Source organism: Myodes glareolus, chromosome 13, assembly GCF_982192425.1.
Source record: "Myodes glareolus chromosome 13, mMyoGla1.1, whole genome shotgun sequence".
NCBI classification, from domain to species: domain Eukaryota; kingdom Metazoa; phylum Chordata; class Mammalia; order Rodentia; family Cricetidae; genus Myodes; species Myodes glareolus.
This window is the reverse complement of record NC_142038.1, coordinates 77249022-77272960: the sequence shown is the minus strand read 5'-3', so window position 1 is coordinate 77272960 and position 23939 is coordinate 77249022. Positions and strand designations below refer to the sequence as shown.

The following is a 23939-nucleotide window of genomic DNA, read 5'->3' as shown; positions in this document are numbered from 1 at the left end:
TCACATCTGATTCTCTCTGACAGGAATGTTAAAGGAAGTGTAGATATCTGAATGCCATTCCTAATATTGTGTATCGCTAATACAGTTATTAACACTAAGAATTCAACATTGGCACAGAACTCATTGTCAGCCAGAGACATTTGGATTTCATTAATTTATCACTACATTTCCTTTTCTAGTCCAGTTCACATTACATTTAATTTTCATGTTACCTAGTCTCTCTAATGATGGTCCCTTAGTTTTTGCTTATCTTTCATGACTCGACATACCGGAATTGAAGGGAGGCTTTTGAAGAACATAGAGGGAACTGATGCAGCTTCTTAAGGCATCATTTTGAAATTGATGTTGACATGCCTTTTACTGGCACACTCATTGCTTAGTTAAGATAGTATCTCCTATTTGTCTCCGTGTAGTAGGGTTCGTTTTTCCCTTTGTGATCTAAAATGCTTATGAGGAAGGGTGGTATTTTAAGACTGTACAGAAACTTCTTTCCTCCCTATTCTTTGCCTGCTAATATCTGTCAGTGGATCTTTCCTGATGTGAATGAATATTATTAGGGCATCGTGATGATTTTCTCATCTTTTCTGTGTTTATTAATGGTGATCCTTCCATAAGGGAAAGTTGTCTTCCCAAAGGCTTGTTTCTAGTTAAACCTCTTTCCAAATGAACTGTGGGTATTTTATTCCTTGAGTTATAATGTTGTAGATTATTATTTACTTTTTGCTCACATTGTTTCTGTTTCTGCCACTAGGAGCTCTTATTGATTGGTGTATATTATTACCTAGGCTCCTCTTTTTTCCTTTTTCCAGCCTTAAAGTCACTCGTTTTCTCAAACAGCCTAGTTTCTTTTTAAAAATGGTAGTTAAAGCCAAGGTCTGGATCTAAGATACATTTTTTGTGTCTAGACTCTCTTAACTCACATGTACATATATACCTGTATGAACAGCAACAGGAAAAATGAGATTACACAGGTAAACGGACCTGCTTACTTTTACCTTCTTACTAGACAGTTAAATAATCTGACCATCTCTATAACATTTTTACTGTTTCATTATATTGTCTCAGACTGAAACAAATAGGTTGGCAAAATTCTGAATATTCCATAATCTGTGAATTTGTTTTGAATGTTGTAAATCAAGAGGACTAACTCAGCCTAGTATATAATAGCACATGCCTGTTTCTAGCACTCAGGAGGCTGAGAGGCAGGGGAGTCACCAATATGAGCTACATGGTAAGAAGCTATCTCAGAAAAAAAAATAAACTAATCTCTTTTTCATAGGTCTTAACTTACAGAGTCAGTTTAACCTGGAAAACGTCACTGTTTTCAATACAAATGAGCAGGAAAGCACCCTGGGTCAGAAGGTAAGGCTGATAAGAAACCATCTCATCGAACATTCTTAGATTTTTTTTGTTAAGATGGTTGAGAAAATGGGACCCTTAAATCATCAAAAATTTCAACGCTTTTAGCTTCACTTAGAAAAATGTATTTGTGTAATATCCATACACATGTGAGGGTGGAGCGTATTGTGAAGTCAAAGGACAACTGTGTAGAGTTGGTTCTGTCCTTCATCCTCTGTGTGAATTCCAAGGATTGGATTTGGGTCACTAGGGCTTACATAGCAGACAAATTTACCTTCTGAGCAATCTTGTTTGACTTTCATTTTTAACATATAGACATAATGTGTAAAATACAAAGTATAGTGACTATAATCAAAGTTCAGTGGTATCGAATTATTGTTTAGCTCGTCCTCTGTTAAAATGGGTGTTAGAGAGACTCTGCTCAGCTCTTTTATGAGCCACCTAATCATAACGTACATTGTAGAGGGAAAGAGTTTCCCACTTTGAATATTATTTTAGTTTTTACCTGTTTTCTGTAAGTACTGTTTCTATAACCACTCCTAATAATCTCCATCTAATCTTATAAGACTTTGAGTACTTGTACCAACTAATGCTATTTTTCCCAAATAAGATGGTATAATGTATATAGCTCTTAACTTCATCTTCTTTAAACTGATATGTCAGTTTAATTACAGATTAGCTTCCAAAATGAATGTACCATAATTTCTTGTCAGTAGACATTTAAATCATCTTTAATTTTAAGCCGGGATCTCACATAGCCCAGGCTGATCTTGAACTCACTGTGTAGCTGAGGATGACCTTGGGCTCTTGAGCCTCCTGCCTTCACCTTCCAAATGCTGGCTTGTGTCACCATGCATGGCACAAATAACTTGTAATAGAAATTGTTACCATTACAGTGAACAGTATGTATGATTGCTAACCCGTGCAATCATAGTCAAAGTGTGTGTGCATTTCATTTTGATAGCTAGGGGAGAGTCAGTTTTGTTTAAGGCTGTGGCCCTGGTTGATGCCCACACCCATCCACATATGTGCAGTACTGCTTTACTTCGCAGAAAAGGTCCATCCATACATACTGTTGCTGTGACAAGTGAAGATTGCCTGTCCATCTCCTATAGCCTTACATGCACTTTCTGCCCTTTATTATTATTAGTTTAATCTTTGTTTCAGTGACAGAAAATATTTGGAAAATAAGATGGGTTTTGTCTTTACACATGGCCATGTTATGTTATTGTCATACTACTCTTAGTTTCCTGTCATTTAAAATTCTCATTGCCTTAAAGATTATAGGTCTGAACAATTACTGTAACTACTTCCCTAATAATAATTGTGTAGAAGTATATAAACTACTTAATTGTATAGTGTGTCATCTTTTATACTACTTCATGACAGACTGGTTTTTGTTTTGTTTGGTTTTATTAAGCATACTGAGGATAGAGAGGAAGGGATGGATGTAGAAGAAGGTGAAATGGGAGATGATGAAGCCCCAACAACATGGTGAGTCTTTAGAGCTTAAGATTTCCTGATTTATAATTATTTACCCTTCAAATACTGTAACGAAGATGCAGACAGGGAGGAGCAAATCATGCTTATAGGTTTCTTTTATATACATTTTTTATATGTTCAATAAAATAAATCCCGACTCACTAGTGTGCTGTATCAGTTGTCTTCTAAACTATAGGCAAATACTTTACTGTTTTTGCAGCCCATCTAACATATCCCAACCAGCAGCAACCTTAGGAGCCCTTCTCCCTTCCAGTAGCCTATGGTCCTGATGCCCATGGCAAGTGTACTGATTTAGTGACATGCAAGCTAGAAAAGTCCTTCTCTTGCCCTCTCTCTTGTTCTTATCACTCTTTTCTTACCTCTGTATCTGAGTCTTTGTTGCAGGTAATCTCTTCATAGTGCTAGTTAGAAGTTGTAAGGAGAAAGGGGACAGGAAGACCAGAGTCTCCTGTGCTATCAGAATAGCACTCTTCCATGGCTGAAGCAGTAGGCATTGTCGGCTGTAAGTGAAAGGATTTCTATAATTACTGTCCAGAAGATCAATAGGGGGATTCCTCTACCTACAGAGGAAGAGGTATTCCTGATGTTCCAGATTTCAAATTCAATCAGATAGTCATATAAGAAACTTTTAGAAGTCATATACCCTGGGGTTTAATTCCAGTGCTCGCTTGCTAGTCATATGACTACAAACAAGTGATTTCCTACAGCTGAGTTTTGATATCTTTAAATGTAGCTGTGCTGCCTGCTCGTTGTTGTTGTTGTTGTTGTTGAGAGAATTCAGAAAGCTTATGATCAAAAGAGGTCTACTAGGGTACTTTAGTATTTTCATGGTAGTTGCTGATGAAACACATAATGAAAAATGTAAAGCACACAGAAAAGTATCTCTTCATTTTCCAGTCATTTTCTAACAATTATTCATTATTTCTAGTTATGGTTCCTATGTTTTAGAGAGCAGTTTGTTTACATATTATGAATAGAGTGGACCTTTAGGGTCTGCCTGTGCAACAAACAGTGGGCAAAAGTTGTAGGTGCTAAGATAATGGGTTACTTGAAGTTTAAACAGAACCCCAGAGATATTCTACTAGCTAGTACTGCCCGTTCCAGTAGACAGCACTCAGGTTTACTGGTGTGACAGTAAATTAATCCAAGGGCTGACAAAGATGGCCCAGTGGGTAAAGGTGTTTGTTGCCAACCCTGACAACCTGAGTTTGATCCCTAGAACTCACATGGTGGAGAGAACTGACTCCACAAGTTGCCCAGTGACCTCTGGGCTTGTCTTGTAAATGTCATGTCTTGTCTTGTCATGCAAGTACATATACACTAAAGAAATACATAAACGTAAAGATGAATAAACTCATCCACAGGAAAGTTGTTTAAATAGGATCTGGCATTCAACTTTGTCTGATGTAAAGAGTTTTATGAATGGAGAAAGAAAGTGTAGGGAGAGTTAGAATTCTGATGAGTGAGTAGCTGAATTAGCCTTAAGAACTGAATTTAACTGGAGAGATAGCTCAGCAGTTGAAAACTCTTGTTCTTACAGAGATTTGGTTCCCAGTACCCACATGTTGACTTATGACCATGTAATTCTCCAGTTCCAGGGGAATCTGATGCCCTCTTTCTGACCACATGATATATATATGCACACATGTACACGCGCGCGCACACAGACACACACACACACATCATGCTATTAAAATAAATAAATTTAAAATAAAAATAAAAAAACTGAATTTGTGATTGAACTTGGTGTCACATACCTTTAACCCCAGCCTTTGAGAACTAAGGCAGGCAGTTCTCTGAGTTCAACATCTTGTCCTACATAAAAGTTCCAGGTCAGCCAGGCCTACACTGTGAGAGCCTTTCTCAAAAGATAAAAACAACAATAAAGCTGAATTACAAAGTATATTGTTATCACTCATGAATTCATATTATGGAGCCTATTTTATATTTTATTCAATTAATAAGTGTTTTTATACTAAAATGCATGTATAAGATTCTATAAATGGCTCAGTGGAAAAAGGAGTATAGTAATACCTGTACTCCCAGAATCTGATCCTTAGGCTGCAGGCTGCCATGGATTTGAGGGCAGCTTGGGTAAAGTAAGACCCTGTCTCAAAATAATGATAACAACATCATTCTACATTTAAAAAAAATGGTTTTGGAGTAATTCCACTTAAGATACTTAGGTGACATTCTACAGTATTGTTGGTGTTGTGATGGAGTCTTCCTTTGTTGGCCAGATGGGTTTTGAACTCTTGGGATCAAGAGATGCTCCTGCCTCACCTTATCCAAATATCTGGGACTACAGTCTTGCTCAACTACATCTTACTTTAGATATTGTATTTTAGATAGTAACTCTTACCTCTTACTTATTATTGCTTACAAATGTAATAAGGTGTGCCCACTGGCACAGGCCTATCATCCTATCTTTGATCCACGATTCAAAGTATGCCAGATCCTATTTTAACAACTTTCCTGTGAATGAGTCTATCTACTTTTAGATTTATGTTTGTTTAGTGTGTATTTACATGCTGCATGTGCCACAGCACAAATGCAAAAGTCCAAGGACAACTTTGAGAAGTCAGTTCTCTGTTTGCATTATATGGCTGGAAATCCTATCTTTAAAAAAAAAAGAAGAAGAAGAAGAGAGGGAGGGGGGGGGAGAGAGAGAGAGAGAGAGAGAGAGAGAGAGAGAGAGAGAGAAGAAAACCTGGTGACATGAAATATTGGGCTCAATTCCCTGTTCCACATTTTGTGTCTGTGTGTGTAAATAGCAAATCTGTAAGTTTTTATAGAATAGTAAAATTAGTAAAGTGGTGTGCAGTATATACGCTCTTTCAAGTTTATTTAGAGAGCAGGAGGTATAGTGGAACTCTTACCCAGCAGATACAAACCCTAGATTTAATCCTCAACACCAAAAATACCAGTTCATTTAGCCATGAAAAAATAACATCTAAGGAGTGGGAAATATAACAGTTAAGTAGGAGACATTTTCATGCCCAAACTATAAAAGTTTCTTAGTATGTTGATACTACTTCAGAATTTACTCTGAGATGGGGGTATATCTCAAAGGCAAAGTACTTGGCTACTATACTATAGAGTGCCAAGCTTGATGCCCAGCACCACAGACAACAGCTGTAGTTGATTCTGTAAAGCACCTCACCACCAAAGAAAGTTGGAAATGATAATTAGCAGCTTGAATAAAATACTTGTTCGGAAGGTAAGGAGGTGCAGTTGTGAATCCTCGGAACCCGTGTAGAAACAAGCACTACAGCACACAGCTCTACTCCCAGAGCTCCTACAAGAGAGTGCCCAGTTCACAGACCAGCTAACCTAGTGTATGCTGCAGCAAACACCTGCCTGCAAGAAAGTAGAAGGCAAGGACTACACCCAAGGTTGTCCTCCATTGTCCACATATGCACCTGCACTCATACATGTAGATACATGTTATAAACACACACATACATATTCACACAGAGAAAGATAGATAAAAATAAAAGATCCTTTTTAAAACAGGATTTGTTTTTATCTGTGTGTATGTGTGCCTGTATGTGGGTATATGCACATGAGTGCAGGGTCCTCTGGAGGCTAGAGAGGTGTCCAGCCCCTTAGAACTGAAGTTTCAGGCAGTTTTGAGCTGCCTGATGTGCGCGCTGAGAACTGAACTCCTGTTCTCTGCAAAACAGTAAGGACTCTTGACTGCTGAACCTTAAATAAACAAAAGATTCCTATTGATGTCAAGTAGTAAATTATATTTAGATCTTCAAATGACTGAGACAAAAATAGGCATATAAATGGTTGTATGATTCTCTCTGCTAGAGATAACCTTTTGTTTTTCTTAGGATAAATCCCCTGGTCCTAAATAGTATTGTAGCCAGATTGGAAGTTGAATTAGTAATGTCATAATGAATTCACTAGAGAAAAGGTCTATTTTTGTGATACTAACTTGATTTGTTTCTTATATATTTGTCTTACTTCCTAGAAGAGTGGATAGTTAGTGACCAATTTAAATTGATTTAAGTCTGGAAAGAGGCATTCCAGGAATAGTAGGATAGTGCTTGCGGGGTAGTCGAGGAACCCAGATTTCTTCTGATTTCTGTTCCCAGCATACATCTGCCATTTCTCCTGTAATGTGATATAGCTCACTGTCACTTTTACTCTTGCACCAGCAGGAAAGGGAAAGACGGATGGTAAAACATGGCCTAAATATTGCACATATGACTTCTTCCAACTAATTTCACATGGCCACTCCTAGCAACAAGAAAGATCAAGAGTCATTAGTCTTTCATTCTAAGTAGCCATATGTTTAGTCAAAATTCAGGAGCTCTACCAGTATACAAAGGGTCTGTTGAGGTTTCGAATCCCTTCATATTGTTTACAAAAGTTTGTGTAATTATTTCTGAACGTATGCTTTTTAGGGGATAGAAGCCTTTGTGAACTTCCAAAAAGGTTTTGTGGGCCAGCAAAAGAGTATCTATGTATCTATAAAACAAGTTAAGTGATTTAATACAATATTTATTTTATAGCTCTATTCCAATTGATTACAACCTATATAGAAAATTCTGGTCGCTTCAGGATTACTTCAGGAACCCAGTACAATGCTATGAGAAGATTTCTTGGAAAACTTTTCTCAAGGTGAGTTACCAGTCATAGACCTCAAAAGCTGATAGCTCACAGATAATGGCAGAGCCAGACTTGCCCAAATACTTTTCACTATAGAATTCTGTCTCTGATGATTTTATACCCTTTTATAATATACAGAAACTAAATTGTGACTTGATTCTTAACCACTGATTTTGTAGCAGAGTTTTTAAGTGGCTTAAGAATTAAAAGTTACTAATTAAAGCCTTGAGGGTTTATTTTTAATAATAATTGCTGACAATATAAATTGATGATTTTTTTTTCAGGATGTCTTTTTTGAAGAGCACACAGCAGGGTTTATTGAGACACAGCAGGGAGGTGGCTTGAAAGGAGCCGCTCTGCCCAGTTGTTGTCTCTCCTGTTGTAACCACAAGCCAAGTCAGTCTTCTTTGTGAAGAGATTTGTTGGACTACAACCATGCCAATTTCATTATCTATGGTTTTTTTTTGCAGTGTGGCAGTGTTGAGTACTTGGAACTGACACCATATGTGCCACAAAGCCCCAAATACTGGCTGTCTGCTCCTTTAAATAACATTTGCTAACCCCATTTTAAAAGAATCCCCATATTTGTCTCGTAGAAATGGCAGATTGTGATCCAAATATATATATAGGTAAACAGTTTCTAAAGTAACATGGTAAATGTTCTATGTTAATTTTTATGCAGTTTAGAGGAATGGAACCATCCATATTGAGATTAAAATGGTGAGTGAGGAAATTATAAGGAATTATCTTCTCATTGTTTTGTTAGTCTTAGCACATAAAATGTTTTTTGAGGTTTCCATAGCTGGTTAAACAATTGATTTAACTGCTAATTTTAGTTTTCTTACATGAAATGAATGCATTCCTTTCTAACACACACACACACACACACACACACACACACACACCTTTCCTTCCCTGCAAGTTCTCTCCCTGCTTTCATGTCTTCTTTTGGCATCTGACCCAACTAAGTTTAATTAAATTTGCTTGCATGCATATGGGAGGAGTTCTTACCAGAGTGTGGCAGTGAAATCAGTAGCTGTATCCCTTAAGAAAATGACCCCCTACCCCACAAGCATTAGCTGCCAACAGACTCTCAGACAGGCAAGGGGCCTTAAGGGCCGTTCCCCAATTCATGACCAAATGTTAGCAGGCCCAATCTCGTGTAGTTCTTATGCAGATAACCACAATTGAGGTTACCTAGGAGGTCTTGAGTGTGTCCTACCCAGAAGACATCTTTTTGCTGTATATCTTCCCTCATCCTCTGACATGTGCATCTTTCTGCCCCTATTTCCACTGTGTTCCCTGGGCTTGAGCACTCCACTACCACTTACTCTCACATTTTAGCCACTTCATAGATTCTGCATTAACTATCCCATCCCCCACTGTGATAAGATGTAGCACTAGTTCATATAAACATGAGTCTTTAGAATGCAATAACATCATAACCACTTAGCAAAAGCATTCAGTGGTAAATTTCTATATACAATCAGCTCTTCATATCAGTAGGTTCTGCACCTTTGGCACCAGTCATCCGCAGATGGAAGATTTGTCTACAGTGAATACACGCAGACTGTTGCCTTAGCACTCACACTGTATTAGGTACTGTTTGTATGAGATGGTGTAGACAGCTATGCAGGAGGGTGTGCATAGCTGCTGTGTCATAAAGGAGACACTTCAGTAGCTTCAGATTTTTGTCTCAGAGACAAATTTGAACAGATGTCCTAGGGGGATGACTGTACCTTTCTTTTTCTATTTGCCTCTTGACATTTTACAGAATGTTAAAAAAGTCTTGTAGTTCTCTTGAGGAATAGTGTTTATCCCTGCTTTTGCAATATTATGAAATCTCATCAGAAGCATTTTTACACCTGTATTGCTGTTGAAAATTTTTATCTTATATTACACATAGGTTAACTGTGAGTAAATTCTAAGTATTTGATCCAGAAAATCACTCTTAATTTTTTATAACAATGTCAAAGAACACTAATTTTTTTCTTTGTAGTATTCTGAAGAAGTTTTAGCTGTGTTTAAGAGTTATAAATTAGATGATACTCAAGCCTCCAGGAAAAAAATGGAAGAATTGAAAACAGGAGGAGAACATGTATACTTTGCGAAGTTTCTAACAAGTGAAAAGGTACCGTCTTCCTTCCACTACGTGTGGGGATATTCTGAACATGCACAGTCTACTCATGCTCAGTAGAACCACTTTTTAGTTTGGTTATAGTTAAAATTGGTTTTAGTTTGAGACTTCCGTTTCTTATTAAACAAATAAGACGAATTTGATTACAAAGCTGTTCTCCACTAAGTCACTTAGTGGACTTACTTTAGAATAAATATACCTGATTATTTTGAAGTGTATATATTTTAAATTTTAAGTTAGAATTTATTTTGTATAAAAAGATTTTGCAGTTTATTATTCATATAGTTAAAAATAAGGGCTTTAAAGTTCCCTGTTGGTCTTAATTTGCATTTGAGTGAGTTTTATTCAAAGTGGCACGAGTTATGTTTTGACTCTTTTTGCTGCAAGCACAAAGCAAGATAAGTGAAATATAAAAAGAGAACACCAAAAAGACAAAGCTGAGTTCCCAGAAATAAATGTCTTCACAGATCAGAAATAGCAAGTTAGAAGGGCAGGTGAATCTCTGAGTTCGATGCCAGTGTGGTCTGCTTTTGCATGAGTGACAGGGATCGTACAGTCCACATCGCCTAAAGTACTTACAACTTATCCTGAACACAGAAAAAAAAAATTGCATGTGGGTAGATTTCAAACCCAGTGTTGTATAAAAATAGCAAATTGCAGAACAATAATACAGTTTGAATACATCTGTATAGTGTATATAGATGCCTGTATATGTATTAATACTACAAAATATGCATAAGAATCCTAATCACGAAATACATGGAATGGTTACCATGGCAGGAGAAGGGAATAGAAATATGGATGACCGTAGGGACTCAGCACTTTCAGAATGTATTTTTTTAAACAAATGTGGAACAAGTAACTAGGTGGTGATATGTGAATATTGAACTCTTTATGCCTTGTGAACATTTGAAATATTTAATTTTAAGCAGTGCTGGAGAAGAAGGAAGGGAGAGCAGAGAGGTCAGGAAGCAGGGGTAAGCAGGAAAATGCAGGTGAGAACACAGATCTAGGTCCAGCTAAGTTTTACTTTGGGGAGGAAGCAAGAAATTAAATAACTTCAAATTTGCTGAATTTCTTTCTCATTGAAGGCAAATAAAAATTGAGGTGGGTAGTAAGTAGTGTTTGAAAAGTAGAAAGGTTTGTCTAAATAGTTACTGTGGAGAATAGGAAAAATGACTTTAAAGAATAAAGAAAGAGGGGGCTGGAGAGATGGCTTAAGATGGAGGTTAAGAGCATTGCCTGCTCTTCCAAAGGTCCTGAGTTCAATTCCCAGCAACCACATGGTGGCTCACAGTCATCTGTAATGAGGCCTGGTGCCCTCTTCTGAACTGAAGAAAGAATACTATATACATAATAAGCAAATAAATAAATATTTTTAAAAAAAAGAATAAAGAAAGATTGCTGAGTAAAGCAAAGATATTCCCCTTGGGACATTTGAGTAGAGACACTGCCTAGCTGTGTAAATGGTTAAAAAGAGGAAGTTTTGGCCAAATCTGGCCCACTGGTTGCTTTTTTGTTTTATTACTACATTTTGAATGCTTATGTAAGTACCTACGTAATACTCATACTTCCTGGCCCACAAAGCCTTAAGGAAAAATTTTCCTAACAACTAGACCATAATTATTATAATAAAAACAGGGTGGAACCAGGCAAGGTGGAACACACCTTTAATCCCAGCACTCGGGAGGCAGAGGCAGGCAGATCTCTGTGAGTTCAAGGCCAGACTGGTCTACAGAGCAAGTTCCAGGACAGCCAAAGAGAGACGGAGAAATAATGTCTCGAAAAATGAACACCAACAACAACAAAAAAAACGTAGGGTGGGATTACAGATGAGCAGAGAACAGAGAGTTCAAGGAACTATCTCAACAAGACTGAAGTATTAGCTACACTGGTAGCAGCTCAGAGTGAGCCCTGAAAGAATAGGTTATCATTGTGTTATCATTGTTCTTCCTGGACAGGACTGTGAGAGGAAGACTCCAGAGCTGTAATGACTGGGTGGTCACTGCCAATCTAACTGTGGCCATGCAACAAGCATCAAAGTAGAGGGATGTGTCAGTCAGTGGGGTTGAAGCCCAGAGCCTTTGCAATGCCAGTTAAGTCAGTTGGGGTTTAGAGGAGAGGAAGACTACTGGTATGCCACTCACATGTGGGAGAGATAAGGCCAATTATATTAAAACAATAGTGTGCAGCTTAGACATGAGCCAGCAGTGTGAAGGAAGATAGTAGATGTAACAATGTAGTTGTGGCAGGCTATCTTGGAAACATCCCTGGTGAAGTTGAGCCAAGAGAAGTTCGAACACTGAATGTGAAGCCAGTCACTAGGGTTGTCTGAATATTTATTTAGAATAAGGCAGTGGTTCCTCTAGGTCAGAAAAAAGACAGAACTGATAAAAAAAAGTGTAGAAAGTCTTCAGCACTTCATTTGTATTTTAATAAATAAAGGTTGCCTGAGGATCAGAAAAGTAAAACAGCCTTACAGACCAGGCAGCAATAACACATACCTTTAATCCTGGTAGCCACACTAGCTTGCCATAGAAACCAGGAGGTAGTGGTGCACGCCTTTAATCCCAGTATTCCAGAGAGGAATATAAAATGGGAGGAGACAGCTCTCAGTCTCATTCTGAGATTCCTGGAGGCAGGATCGCCATTTTGGACTGTGGCTGGCTGTTTTGCTCTTCTGACCTTCAGCTTGATCCCCAGTTTCTGTCTTTAGGTTTTTATTTATCATGCTTAATTTGACTCTGTAGGAGCATTATCAGAATGACTTTCCTTCTCGCCGCCAGTCCCTCTCACAGTAGAAGCAGCTGGGTGGTAGGAATGCTGGAGAGCTTCCTTGTGAATGATCCTCAAGCCCATCGTGTTCTTTGTTCTGTCATCCAGTCATAGTGCAGTGTTGTCTAAAGTCTAAAGAAGAAAGGCCGAGTAATAGTTTACAGATAACTCCTCCCCCTACTAATTTCTGCTCGACGATTCAGCCCCACCTCTAATGCAGACACTTTCCAGGGCTACAAAACGAGTGGTGTTCCTTGCAATGGAACCTTCCTGTGGCCATTGCTCTTTGCAGGTAGGAAAATGTTAGGCACTCTTTCACATCATTTCATTTCTGCCTTATGTTGTCTGGTGTCAGGACCAAAGATCTCATTTTTTATTCACCAACATAGCATGAAATGGCCAAGGTATCAAAATACAACTTTGCTGTTCTGTTCTTGGGCTTGTGCAGAGAGTGAGCTCGCTCACATCATATATTTTGATTTGAAACAGAATCTTCCATTTTTACAATTGTATAATTTGTACTTTTAGTCATACTGATTTTAATGTATTGTTTGTGTATCTGCTTATATTTTGAGTAGTTGATGGATTTACAACTGAGTGACAGTAACTTTCGGCGACACATCCTGTTGCAGTACCTCATTTTATTTCAGTATCTCAAGGGACAGGTCAAATTCAAAAGGTAAGTTAATGTATACTTAAGTGACTTATAAACGGTGACAACGGAAACATCTTGCATAGAATTCTTCATGATTTAGACACAGAAAGTACATATAAATTTTTATTAAAAATTATTATTGCATGTGCCATGGTGCACTAGTGGAGGTCAGAGGCCAGCTTTCAGAAGTCGCGTCTCTTTCCCACCCTGGGATCTGGGTATGGAATTCAGGTTGTCAAAATCGCACCGCATTCGTTTTCACCACGGCCACTTCACTGACTTAGACCCGTTGTGCGATTGGGGTTACATGCCAAGAATTTCTACTGCAGCAAGCAGCCAGCCAGTTGGGAACTTTGAGATGTATAGGATATTTGTTTTAGGAACAGTGCCAAAATATGCATCTGCTAGTGTATCAAGCTTTCCCAGAAGTTTTGGTTTCAGGCATGGCAGTCTCCGTCACTTCAACCAGGCATTTGTCTCATGCTAAAACTGTGAACTAAAAAAATAATATTCACAAAGTATAAGCCATCTGGGATATTAGAACTGGAAGAAGCAAAGAAAATCTTGAAACAAAGATGAGCTCTAGGCACTGGGAGATAGCATAGCTTAGTTGGTGAAATGATTATGGCGCAAGCATGAGAAAAGGTCATTCTCCAGCACCTACATAAATAACCAGATGTGGGACACACCATGTAATCCCAGCAATACAGATGTAGACAGGAAAATCTCTGAGGCTTGCTGGCCAGCTAGCTAAGCCTAATCATAATCAACAAGTACCAGGTCTTAGTAAAATACCCTTTCTCCAAAACCAAAGTGAAGGCACCTGAGGAATTAAGACCCAGAGTAGACCTCTGCCCCTGATACCCCCTACACCCACACAGTTCTGTTGTTTTAAGTTTTCATACAACGTCATCAGGATCTCTGTTGTCTAAACCCCTCCACCAAAAGCATACCATTTCTTCTTGTACTGTGCATAACTAAAGCTAGAACTCCATTGCTTATATACAAATCTGCAGTATGGGTTGTGTGAAGACATTGTTTTCTTGTCTGCTTAATCCATATTCCAGTGTCAGCACCTGCTGTAGCTCCTTCAGAATTGCACGATACCCACCCAAAATATATTTTTTTATTCTGTGTTAAAGTTTAGTGTCCTGTGATATAAAAAGATCAAGGGCTTGAAATTAGACCTACATTTAAATTCAAGCTTTGAGCTTTGGGAAAGTCACTAAGTTACTGTACTATGTTTTATTTTGTTTTTTGTTTTTTAAGACAGGGTTTCTTTGTAGCTTTGGAGCCTGTCCTGAAACTAGCTCTTGTGTAGTTTGGCTGGCCTCAAACTCATGGAGATCCGCCTGCCTCTGCCTCCCAAGTGCTGGGATTAAAGGAATTGTGACACCACCACCCGGCAGTTGCTGTACTCTTTTTAATATATACTGCAGATTCTGAGCCAGTGGTAAAAACCTAGCAGATGGCAATCTAGCTATATTTGTTAATAGCTTTGGAGTAATAACCTTTTTTAGGGTTTGTATTTAAAATACGTTTTAAAGAAAATATGCACTGGGCGGTGGTGGCGCATGCCTTTAATCCCAGCATTCAGGAGGCAGAGGCAGATGGATCTGTGAGTTCGAGGCCAGCCTGGTGTACAGAGTGAGTTCCAAGACAGTCAGAACTGTTACACAGAGAAACCCTGTCTTGAAAAAACAAGCAAACAAAAAGCATGCCTATTTGAATATGCATCATGTAGTGTATTATGTTAATGTTTTCTCAGATTTTTATCTCATTAAATTTATAAAATATTTATTACTGTAGTCAGATCAGTTAGTCAAATGTTTTATTTGCCTTTATACTTTCATAACTTCAAGTCTAACACTTGACAAGATGAAGTGGAAGAATTTTCTCATACTCTTCACATTTGTGATGGTTCTTGGTAATTTTTGATATATGGTTAATTTTTGGTGCCATAAATAAACATCAGCATGATCATATATGCTATAACTCATGCATGCACATGTTCTCTTTCTCTAGTTCAAACTATGTTTTAACTGATGAGCAATCACTCTGGATTGAAGATACTACAAAATCAGTCTACCAAGTAAGTCCAACATGCAACAAACCCATGATTGAAAAATGGAAATTTAGAATTTTCTTTGTTTCAGCCCCAAATAGGAAAATAAGGATAAAGTTAAGCTCAGGTACAAGATCACAAACACTTCTTGGTTCTCTGCCTACAAACCATCCTATGATGCAGAAAGTTGTTGAAAGCTTAGTATATTCTTTCTAATCACAGCTGCTATCTGAAAACCCCCCCGATGGAGAAAGATTTTCAAAGATGGTAGAGGTATGTATTTGATCACTGGTTTTCTTAGTACCAAACATAATTCTAAAATATTCTTTTATGCAGATGTAATGTCTTTTGTTTATCCTAGCATATATTAAATACTGAAGAAAATTGGAACTCATGGAAAAATGAAGGCTGCCCAAGTTTTGTGAAAGAAAGGTAAATAGATACAAGAAATATGAAAAAGACATTTCAAAGTACAGCTTAATATAGTTAAGTTCTCAGAGTAAGTTGGTGTTGTTGAAAATGTTGTCTTTTGCCCTATAATGTGGTATTTTTATCTTCTGTCTGATGAGTGTTTTGTCATACTATGAAGCTTTCCTATTTAGGCAAAACCAGTAATTGTGTTTGTTTTGCTGGGCTTGTGCACATTAGGAAAGTGCTTACCACAGACATACCCCCCATTTCTGATGTCCACCTACCATCCACAGAATGTGTTTGTTCATTTGTTCACAGAGCGTCAGACACCAAGCCTGCAAGAGTGGTGCGGAAGAGAGCAGCCCCAGAAGACTTCTTAGGCAAAGGGCCCAACAAGAAAATCCTGATTGGCAAGTATGTCCATTCATCTTCCTAAGTTTTTGCTATTTTTATATTTTGAAATTACTCTAAGAACTCTCCAGGTAGGCTGAAAAGATGGCTCAGCCATTAAAGGATAGACTCACAACCAAAGAGACATAAACTCTCCAGTGACCAAATTGATGCAACCACTGAAGCCATCCTTTTTCTCCCGCTTCCAAAGTGCTTGTCCATAGGCTCTGCCATCTTTTCCATGTCATGGATAGTACAACTGCTTAGGCCACTGCAGCTCAACTTCTAGTTACTAAACTTCCCAGTTAATTCCCCATTTTTTATTATGACTAAATAGATTCTGAAAAATTATGAGATTTTCACTAAATATATATTTACATAGAAAATTAGTGTCATCACCCCAAATTTATGTTATAATATGCAGTTTTATAACATACTAAGGATGCCATCCATATGAAATTATGTCTGCCTTATTTTGCAGTGAAGAGCTAACAAGGCTTTGGAACCTCTGTCCTGATAATATGGAAGCCTGTAAATCAGAGACAAGGCAAGTGTAAAACTTTTGTTAGTTTTCTCAATGTTCAGTAAAGTAAAATAGAACCTTTTCTTAGCTGGGATCAAAGCTAAAAGGTTATTGTGGTTGACATTGGGCCTAGCAAAATATGGTTTGGCTTCAACACCTAGAAATGCTGATAAAATTTTAGCAAGTGAGAAAGAAGTTCCAACAACAACAACAACAAAAAAAAAAAAATGGAAACTCAACATCGAAAGAGTAACTTTGAATTGATTGATATTCCAAGCTAATGAGCAGTGAGATGATCCAGTTTGATCAAGCCCCAAGGGAACTCTGGGTGTTAATCCTCACACAGATGCAGAAGATAACTTGAGCCTACGCATAACTTCCCTTGCACTGGGAACCAGAAAGTGTGTCTGTTTCTGCTAGGGTATTTGAGGATGGAAAAGGGATTTCCTGAGGAAAGAATAGGCTTTCCTCATGCAGCTGACATTTCTAGTGCCAGCAGCAATCAGGAACCCCAGGGCTGAAAAGTCAGCTGGGAAATCCTAGGCTGGTGGTAAAATGTCTGAAAGTTAGACCTTTAGATGGAACTATCACAGAGGGAACAATCTAAAAAGCTTACCATCCAAATTTACAGTCCAGGAAACAATCTACATCAGTTTTGCAAATAATCAGATAGGGGCTAGAGAGATGGCTCAGTGTTAAGAGTTCTGAGTATTCTTCCAGAGGACCTGGGTTCAATTCCCAGCACTTACTCTATGGCTTATGGTCATCAGTAACTCCAACAACACACTCTGCTGGCTTCCATGGACACAGTGGTGCGCAGATGCAGACAAAATACTCTTACACATAAGTAAATAAAACTGGAAGTAACAGCTGGAAACCAAGAAAACCTGACACTGTCGGGAAACACACACACACACAAGATAATTTGCGTGTGGTAGCTCATACCTGTAAAGCTGGGATTCTTAAGGAAGAAGACTGACTGCGAGTTCAAGGCCAGTCTAGGACACAGAATGAGCCTGCCTCAAAAAAAGGAATATTTGAAAAAACAAGCATAATTTCTAAAAATGCAACTTAGGTTTAGGTTTAAGAGCAAAACCCAACAGAAAGTACATAAGAGTTTGAAAGAAGCACTACTTAAGATAGGACTGAATGATGAATTCTTTGGTTCAAGATGTGCGGGCTTAAATAAACAAAATCTGTGTATGTGAAAAAATAAGACCATAAAAAAGAAAAAAGAGCCTACAAAAGAGTAAAATTAAACTAACAGCAAACTTCAAAAACAAAAGAAATTTAGTGAAATGAGAGCCTTAAAGAGCTGAGACAGAATTAAAGGATGCTGGATAACAGAATATATCATTTCTAAACTAAGTGAGTACAAAGGTAAACAGGAAGGAACAAAACAGCAGGTACAAACTGAAGGTACAAGCACAATACAATATAAATTCAAACAACATTTCAAGCTTCCTGGTGCAAGACAGAGTGATGGTTACTCTAAAAATGCCGGGTGGTGGTGGCACACACCTTTAATCCCAGCACTCAGGAGGCAGAGGCAGGCAGATCTCTGTGAGTTCGAGGACAGCCTGGTCTACAAGAACTAGTTCCAGGACAGACTCCAAAACTACAGAGAAACCCTGTCTCAAATTTTAAAAAAAGCATACCTTAAAAACAAAGATGAAAATATTGAAACTAAGAGAATAAAGACACAATAGGCAGAGTTTAGATTGATATCAGACTGAAGTCTTCAAAGCAGAAAGCATTATTTTAAATGCAATTATTACATAAAAGGAAAAAAATCAGAAATTTTGACAGACTTTAGATTTTGACCAGTGCATGATTATATAGATGATTTCTGACATACCTCATAGTATCAGCATGGCTTATTAGATTAGGTTCAGTTAATTCTTCTATAAGCAAAAACAGTACTAAATAGACAGAGACATAAGGTGAAATTTCCTTATTCACTTGTGAATGTCAAATGCTGTTCAGTCTGCACACCCCATATAGCAGCACATTTGTTCTGATAGAGTAGGACAGTCTGTCGTAGTGTACAGTGGCTGAACTATGAGCTGAATAGTTTTGAAGCCTATACCTTCTTTATTGTTCCATTTTAGAATTTAGCTTTCAGTCTTTCCCCTTAAAGAATTCCTGCATTTAGGTCCTGGCTGTAATTAGCACTTATGGATACTGTTAAAATTTATATTGCCACCATTTTAGAGTATTACAGATGAACCTCACTGTTTTCTTTAATGACCAGAGAATACATGCCAACTTTGGAGGAGTTCTTTGAAGAAGCCATTGAACAAGCAGATCCTGAAAATATGGTTGAAAGTGAATATAAGTAAGTTATGTTCTGATGAACATATTTTTCAGCATGTTTCTTAGGAATCCTTTGTATGCTGTTAAGTGTATGAAGTCAGCAGAGCAGTGTTGTTAGAAGAGCACAGTTCACAGCACTGTAACATGACTTGCAATAACCTGTTTCAAGTTAAAGACTCTCACCCCACACCTCCTTGTCACCTCCTGCCAGTTTAGTTCCTGTCCTTTCTCACCCATCCCTGTCAGCCCACCCACTCGAGACTGTGTTCGTCATTCCACTAAAGTAGCTCCACAGGACTCTTCTCTGCCAGTAGACCTGTTGTGGCATCCATGGAACCACTCAGGGGCCTTTTAACTTGCTGCTCCCTCTACCTGCCTCCACATCTGCTGCCTTACCCTAAATTTCTGGGGTAACTTTTAAGACTCACCATCTTTTATCTAAAGTGTCCCATGGGACAACAGAGTTTTAGTTTTTGGGTAAGTGTTTTGAAGTTGTGACTTAAAGGCAAGGCCCCTCTTGTCAGAATGTATAGGTTCCCATCCCCTGTGCCACTTAGTGGCCAGGTGTCTAGTTCTAACAAATACTCCCTGTGTCCCTTTTCTCATTTGCTAAGTAGTAACCACTCATTTCACAGGCTAATTCTAAAGATTAAATGGTTCATTTTGAGCCATGTCGTTAGCACATGATCTAAATGGCTAGTTTTGGCCCTATGTTCCAATCTCCTAACTAATGTGTGTGATCTATTCTCCATGCACCAGAGAGTGATCTTTAAAATATACATATATAGGCTGGAAAAATGACTCAGAGGTTTAAGAGCACTAAGTGCTCTTCCTGAGGACCCGGGTTTGAGTCCCAGTACCCACATGGTGGCTAACAACCATCTTTAACTCCAGTTCCAGAGGATTTGACATGACATCTTCTGGCTGTCTCTGGAACTGCATGCATATGATACACAGACAATCATGCAGGCAAAACATCCATACACCCAGCACCCGCAAGACAAAAGCATTGGATTCTGTGAGATTGAGGCCAGCCTGGTCTACAAAGACCCTGTCTAAAAACTAAATGCACGCACGCACGCACAGGCATGGTAGCACATACCTAATCCCAGCACTCGGGAGGCTGAAGCAGGATTGAGTTTGAGGTTAGTCTGTCTTAACAGAGTAAGATACTATCAGTAAAATAAAGTAAAATATGCACCAGTCTGACCTTGTGCTAAAATCTTTCTCATGCTTGAATTGAGTGTGTATATCCCACAGTTGATAAGAGAGCACTAAATGAACCAGATTGCAGAGCTGTGCATTTCGGGACTGCAGGGTGAACAAAAATTCTAACAAACCCTACACAGAATCTGTTTTGTCCTTTTGGGTGTGTCTGTCTTTAAGATTTCTCACGGGTCCTTGGTCCTTGCTTTCTTTTTATTTTCTTGACATCAGTGTGTCACTACTGTGGATACTGGGTATTTGCTCTTTTGGCATTTGAGCCATTTTTATTCATTGAGGTTGATATTAAGTGAACTAAAGATTAGCTGTTATATAAATACAACCCTTATTCAAAATACTTGAAGCTGTGTTTTCTGATTTTTTCCCATATTTGGAACATTTTAGACCTTAGCAGCAGGCAAGCATTTTAAGACAAGTCAGACAGTGCAGGTTTTACATTAGAGGCCTTCAACTTGTATTAGTTACCTTAACATAATAAACTTGAATTTATAGAATACTGTTAATATTCTGTTAGTGAACTGTTAATGAACTGTTAGGTACATTACAGATAGGGATACCAGCTCACCAAATATCTTTTTTCCTATCTGTTTCTTCTATATAACCAGATGAATGGTTTCTATGCATAGTGTCATAGTCAGGAGTAGGGACATAGATCATTAACTTGCTAAAATAAACAAAATGTATAGACTTTGAAAATAAAGATGGTAATGTGGGCTCTTATTTGTAATAATGTACAGAATGTCATGTCACATGGAAAGAACTTTGGAAGTGGATAACTATAAGTCACAAGCCTGACAACTCTTCTTACAGAGCTGTGAACAATTCAAATTATGGGTGGAGAGCACTCAGACTCTTAGCACGGAGAAGCCCTCACTTCTTCCAGCCAACCAACCAGCAGTTTAAGAGTCTCCCAGAGTACCTTGAGAATATGGTAATAAAGCTAGCCAAAGAACTACCAGTAAGTAACATACTTCAGCTTTTCCCATTTCCTTTAGTAAACATTATCTGCTTTAAAAATGCTACCAGTTTAATTTATCACAAAAATAGTGATCTATGGAGCACCATGTTTTAGAATGGGGAGGATTGTTGCTCAGTGTTCACTTAAACTGCAGCATGCAGTTTAAAAAAACCTATCTGTGGTAAACTAAACCAGTTTTTCTTCTTTGCCGGTGTATTTTACTGTCTTTTGTCATAGGGCAGGGTCTAGGGGTGGCAGTAGGATTTCTGGCAGAACTTTCCAGTGTTTTCTTACAGTGTGGTAATAATAGACATGGTCAATCTCTATTGCCCCTTAGACAATACTAAGGCCTATGTATTTGCAAACTGGCTTGTTCATGCTTCTCAGTCTTCCTTCTGTCCAAAATGAGAGTACCTATGAGTCACGGGGTCTGATGTCCATTACTGGAAATCTATAACCGTATAATTCCATATCTAAACAGAGCTATCTGTTATCTTCAGAAACTAGTGTTCTTTTAAACATTGTTTCTCATTTACTATAGCCTCCTTCTGAAGAAATAAAAACAGGTGAAGATGAAGATGAGGAAGATAATGATGCTTTACTGAAGGAAAATGAAAGTAAGAATTGAATTTTTTTGGCTATTTTACAAAATTGGAAAAGATAAGGGTTCTTTGTTAAGTAATTTGATCTATTTCTCAACTTCTACCATTTTATCTCGGGTCTTTTGACTTTGACTTACATGAGAAATTAAAACCATTAGTCACTTAAAATACATTTTTGTATAATGAAATTTGGAAGTGGCCAATTTAAAAGGTAATAAAGATAGGTATTTTAAACTCTGCTAACTAGTTAGGGCTAGAGGGAGCATCTCCTCTAAGGAAAAATTTTTCTGATTAAAATAGCTTTGAGCATTGACCGAATTTGTGTGTGTGTGTGTGTGTGTGTGTGTGTGTGTGTGTGTGTGTTTTAAGGAGTTATGTAACCTATGGAGAATTAAGTTGTAAAGTACCAAGTGGTTTTTAGCTTTACTCTTCCAGATACTTAGAACTAACCATCCCTGTATTCTGCACATAATTTATATCGTCTTGTCTTCTAGGTCCCGATGTTCGGCAAGATAAACCTATAACAGGGGAACAGATAGAGTTATTTGCTAACAAACTTAGTGAGCAATGGAAGACTTTGGCTCCTTACTTGGAAATTAAAGACTCTGAAATGAGGCAGATTGAGAGTGACAGTGAAGACATGAAGATGAGGGCCAAGCAGCTCCTTGTTGCCTGGCAAGATCAAGAAGGAGCTCATGCAACAACGGATAATCTGATTAGCGCACTAAACAAATCTGGATTAAGTGACCTTGCAGAAAGTCTAACTAATGACACTGAGACAAATAGTTAGCTTGCTTTCTTTCCTTTGTTTTTTTATTAAACTGTGATAAGATTTTGTTACCAAGCAACATTTGATAAGAGGTCCACTGGTTTTGGTAAACAATAAACACTTTTATAACAGCTGTTGTACAGTTGGCTCAAGAACCACAGAACAGACATTGGAGGGGGGGGCCAATGAAAAATGATCTCAGTATCACAGACTACTTTTTGTAAGTATTTTTTTAATGAAGTTAATCACTATTGAATGAGTATGTTACATTCCTATCCCAAATTGGTTTCCTGTGTGTTGTTCCTTATCAAATTTATCCTGAGATCCCAGAATGACACTTCTGAAACCTTAGGACTGTTCTCACTCTCAAGCTAGAAAGCAGAGAGTCGGCAAACAATCTGTTAAAGCGTTCTGCTGGCACTCTGACATGCTCACTATAGCAGCAAGGGTTCAAACCGGCAACCAGCAGGTTGCAGAGCCTAAACTATTTACTGTTTGGCCAATACAGAAAATATTTACCAACCTCTAACTTTAAATGAAGTGGAGTCTAAGACCCAACTACTCCATTAGCTTTACAAAAATCACTTGGCCCCTCAAGTCCTTAAACACCCTGTCAGTTCAAGTGAAATGTCTGTGAAAGTGCCCAGCAGGCAGCAGAGCATGTGCAGTCCTGGCTAAAGGTAAGACTGTCATCTAGTCTGTTCCCATACAGCATCTGTGGGGTGCTAACATTTCATCACTGATGAAGGGCTACTGGGCACAAACTTACTAGGTAAGTGTTCTTGCTTGAACCTCACTCCACTACCTAGTGAAGCAAGGACCACAGCTCTAGCCTCCAAAGGTCCTCTGAGTGCATTAAGCAAATAAAGGCACATGAAGGAATTAGAAGGGAGGGGATTGTTTTTTTTTTTTTTTTTTTCGCCTCATCTCCCTTACATTCAAGGCTGTATTCTAAAATACTTAAATCGTCCTTATTTAAAACACTGGTAGAAATCCAATTTCTACTTTAAAGAATGTCTTTGGAATGTCTTTTTAGAGCAAATAAACTATAACCAAACTTTTGGTAATGATATAGTTTTTAAGTTTTTAATACAGTCTAAAAACATGGCTTTTTACATATTTCTAAGCCTATTTCACCTTGTTTAAGTACGAAAACTCAGGTCTGAATTAATTCTTTCTACAACTGTTTTAGCATCCCAGGGGTCATAATATAAACACACGGTCACAGAGTTGCTGCTCCTCGCTCCGTGTTTGCTCCTCCACTCTGCGGAATCCCTAAAGTGCTGACCCCACAGTGTTAACAGATTATTCTGTAGAAATCTTAGGCAACAACATACTTTACAGAGCAGTAAAACATATGGTCTAAGATGTCATGATATTCTCCAATTAGGTAATATCCAATCCTTCATTCTTTCCTTAACTATCAGTCAAGGTTTCTGACATATGTAAAGATTACGAGCAACTGGCTAATCAGAATAGGTTAGTAGACTGATCTTACTCAGATACTCTTGGTAATGTATACCTTAATTTTAAAAATCATTAATACTAAATTTAGAGATGGACATACAGACTTAGGGAAAGAAAACAGAAACAACAAATGAGTAAGGGATTGAAACTGAATTCAGTGTC

At 38.1% G+C, this 23939-nt stretch overlaps 1 protein-coding gene across 1 annotated transcript in view; it reads left to right on the top strand.

Annotated features, from left to right (window-relative positions):
• Thoc1 (THO complex subunit 1) overlaps positions 1 to 22441 on the top strand; it is a 47844-nt gene extending 25403 nt beyond the window's left edge. The window contains exons 8-21 of the mRNA XM_048447993.3: positions 1280 to 1362; positions 2780 to 2853; positions 7389 to 7497; positions 9485 to 9616; positions 12976 to 13076; positions 15078 to 15144; positions 15340 to 15390; positions 15479 to 15549; positions 15847 to 15942; positions 16400 to 16465; positions 18696 to 18779; positions 20792 to 20939; positions 21481 to 21556; positions 22036 to 22441. Of these exons, the coding sequence (XP_048303950.1) occupies positions 1280 to 1362; positions 2780 to 2853; positions 7389 to 7497; positions 9485 to 9616; positions 12976 to 13076; positions 15078 to 15144; positions 15340 to 15390; positions 15479 to 15549; positions 15847 to 15942; positions 16400 to 16465; positions 18696 to 18779; positions 20792 to 20939; positions 21481 to 21556; positions 22036 to 22331 (1454 nt within the window). The 3' untranslated portion in view covers positions 22332 to 22441. The remainder of the gene's footprint in view (positions 1 to 1279; positions 1363 to 2779; positions 2854 to 7388; positions 7498 to 9484; positions 9617 to 12975; positions 13077 to 15077; positions 15145 to 15339; positions 15391 to 15478; positions 15550 to 15846; positions 15943 to 16399; positions 16466 to 18695; positions 18780 to 20791; positions 20940 to 21480; positions 21557 to 22035) is intronic.
• Positions 22442 to 23939: the final 1498 nt, after the last annotated feature.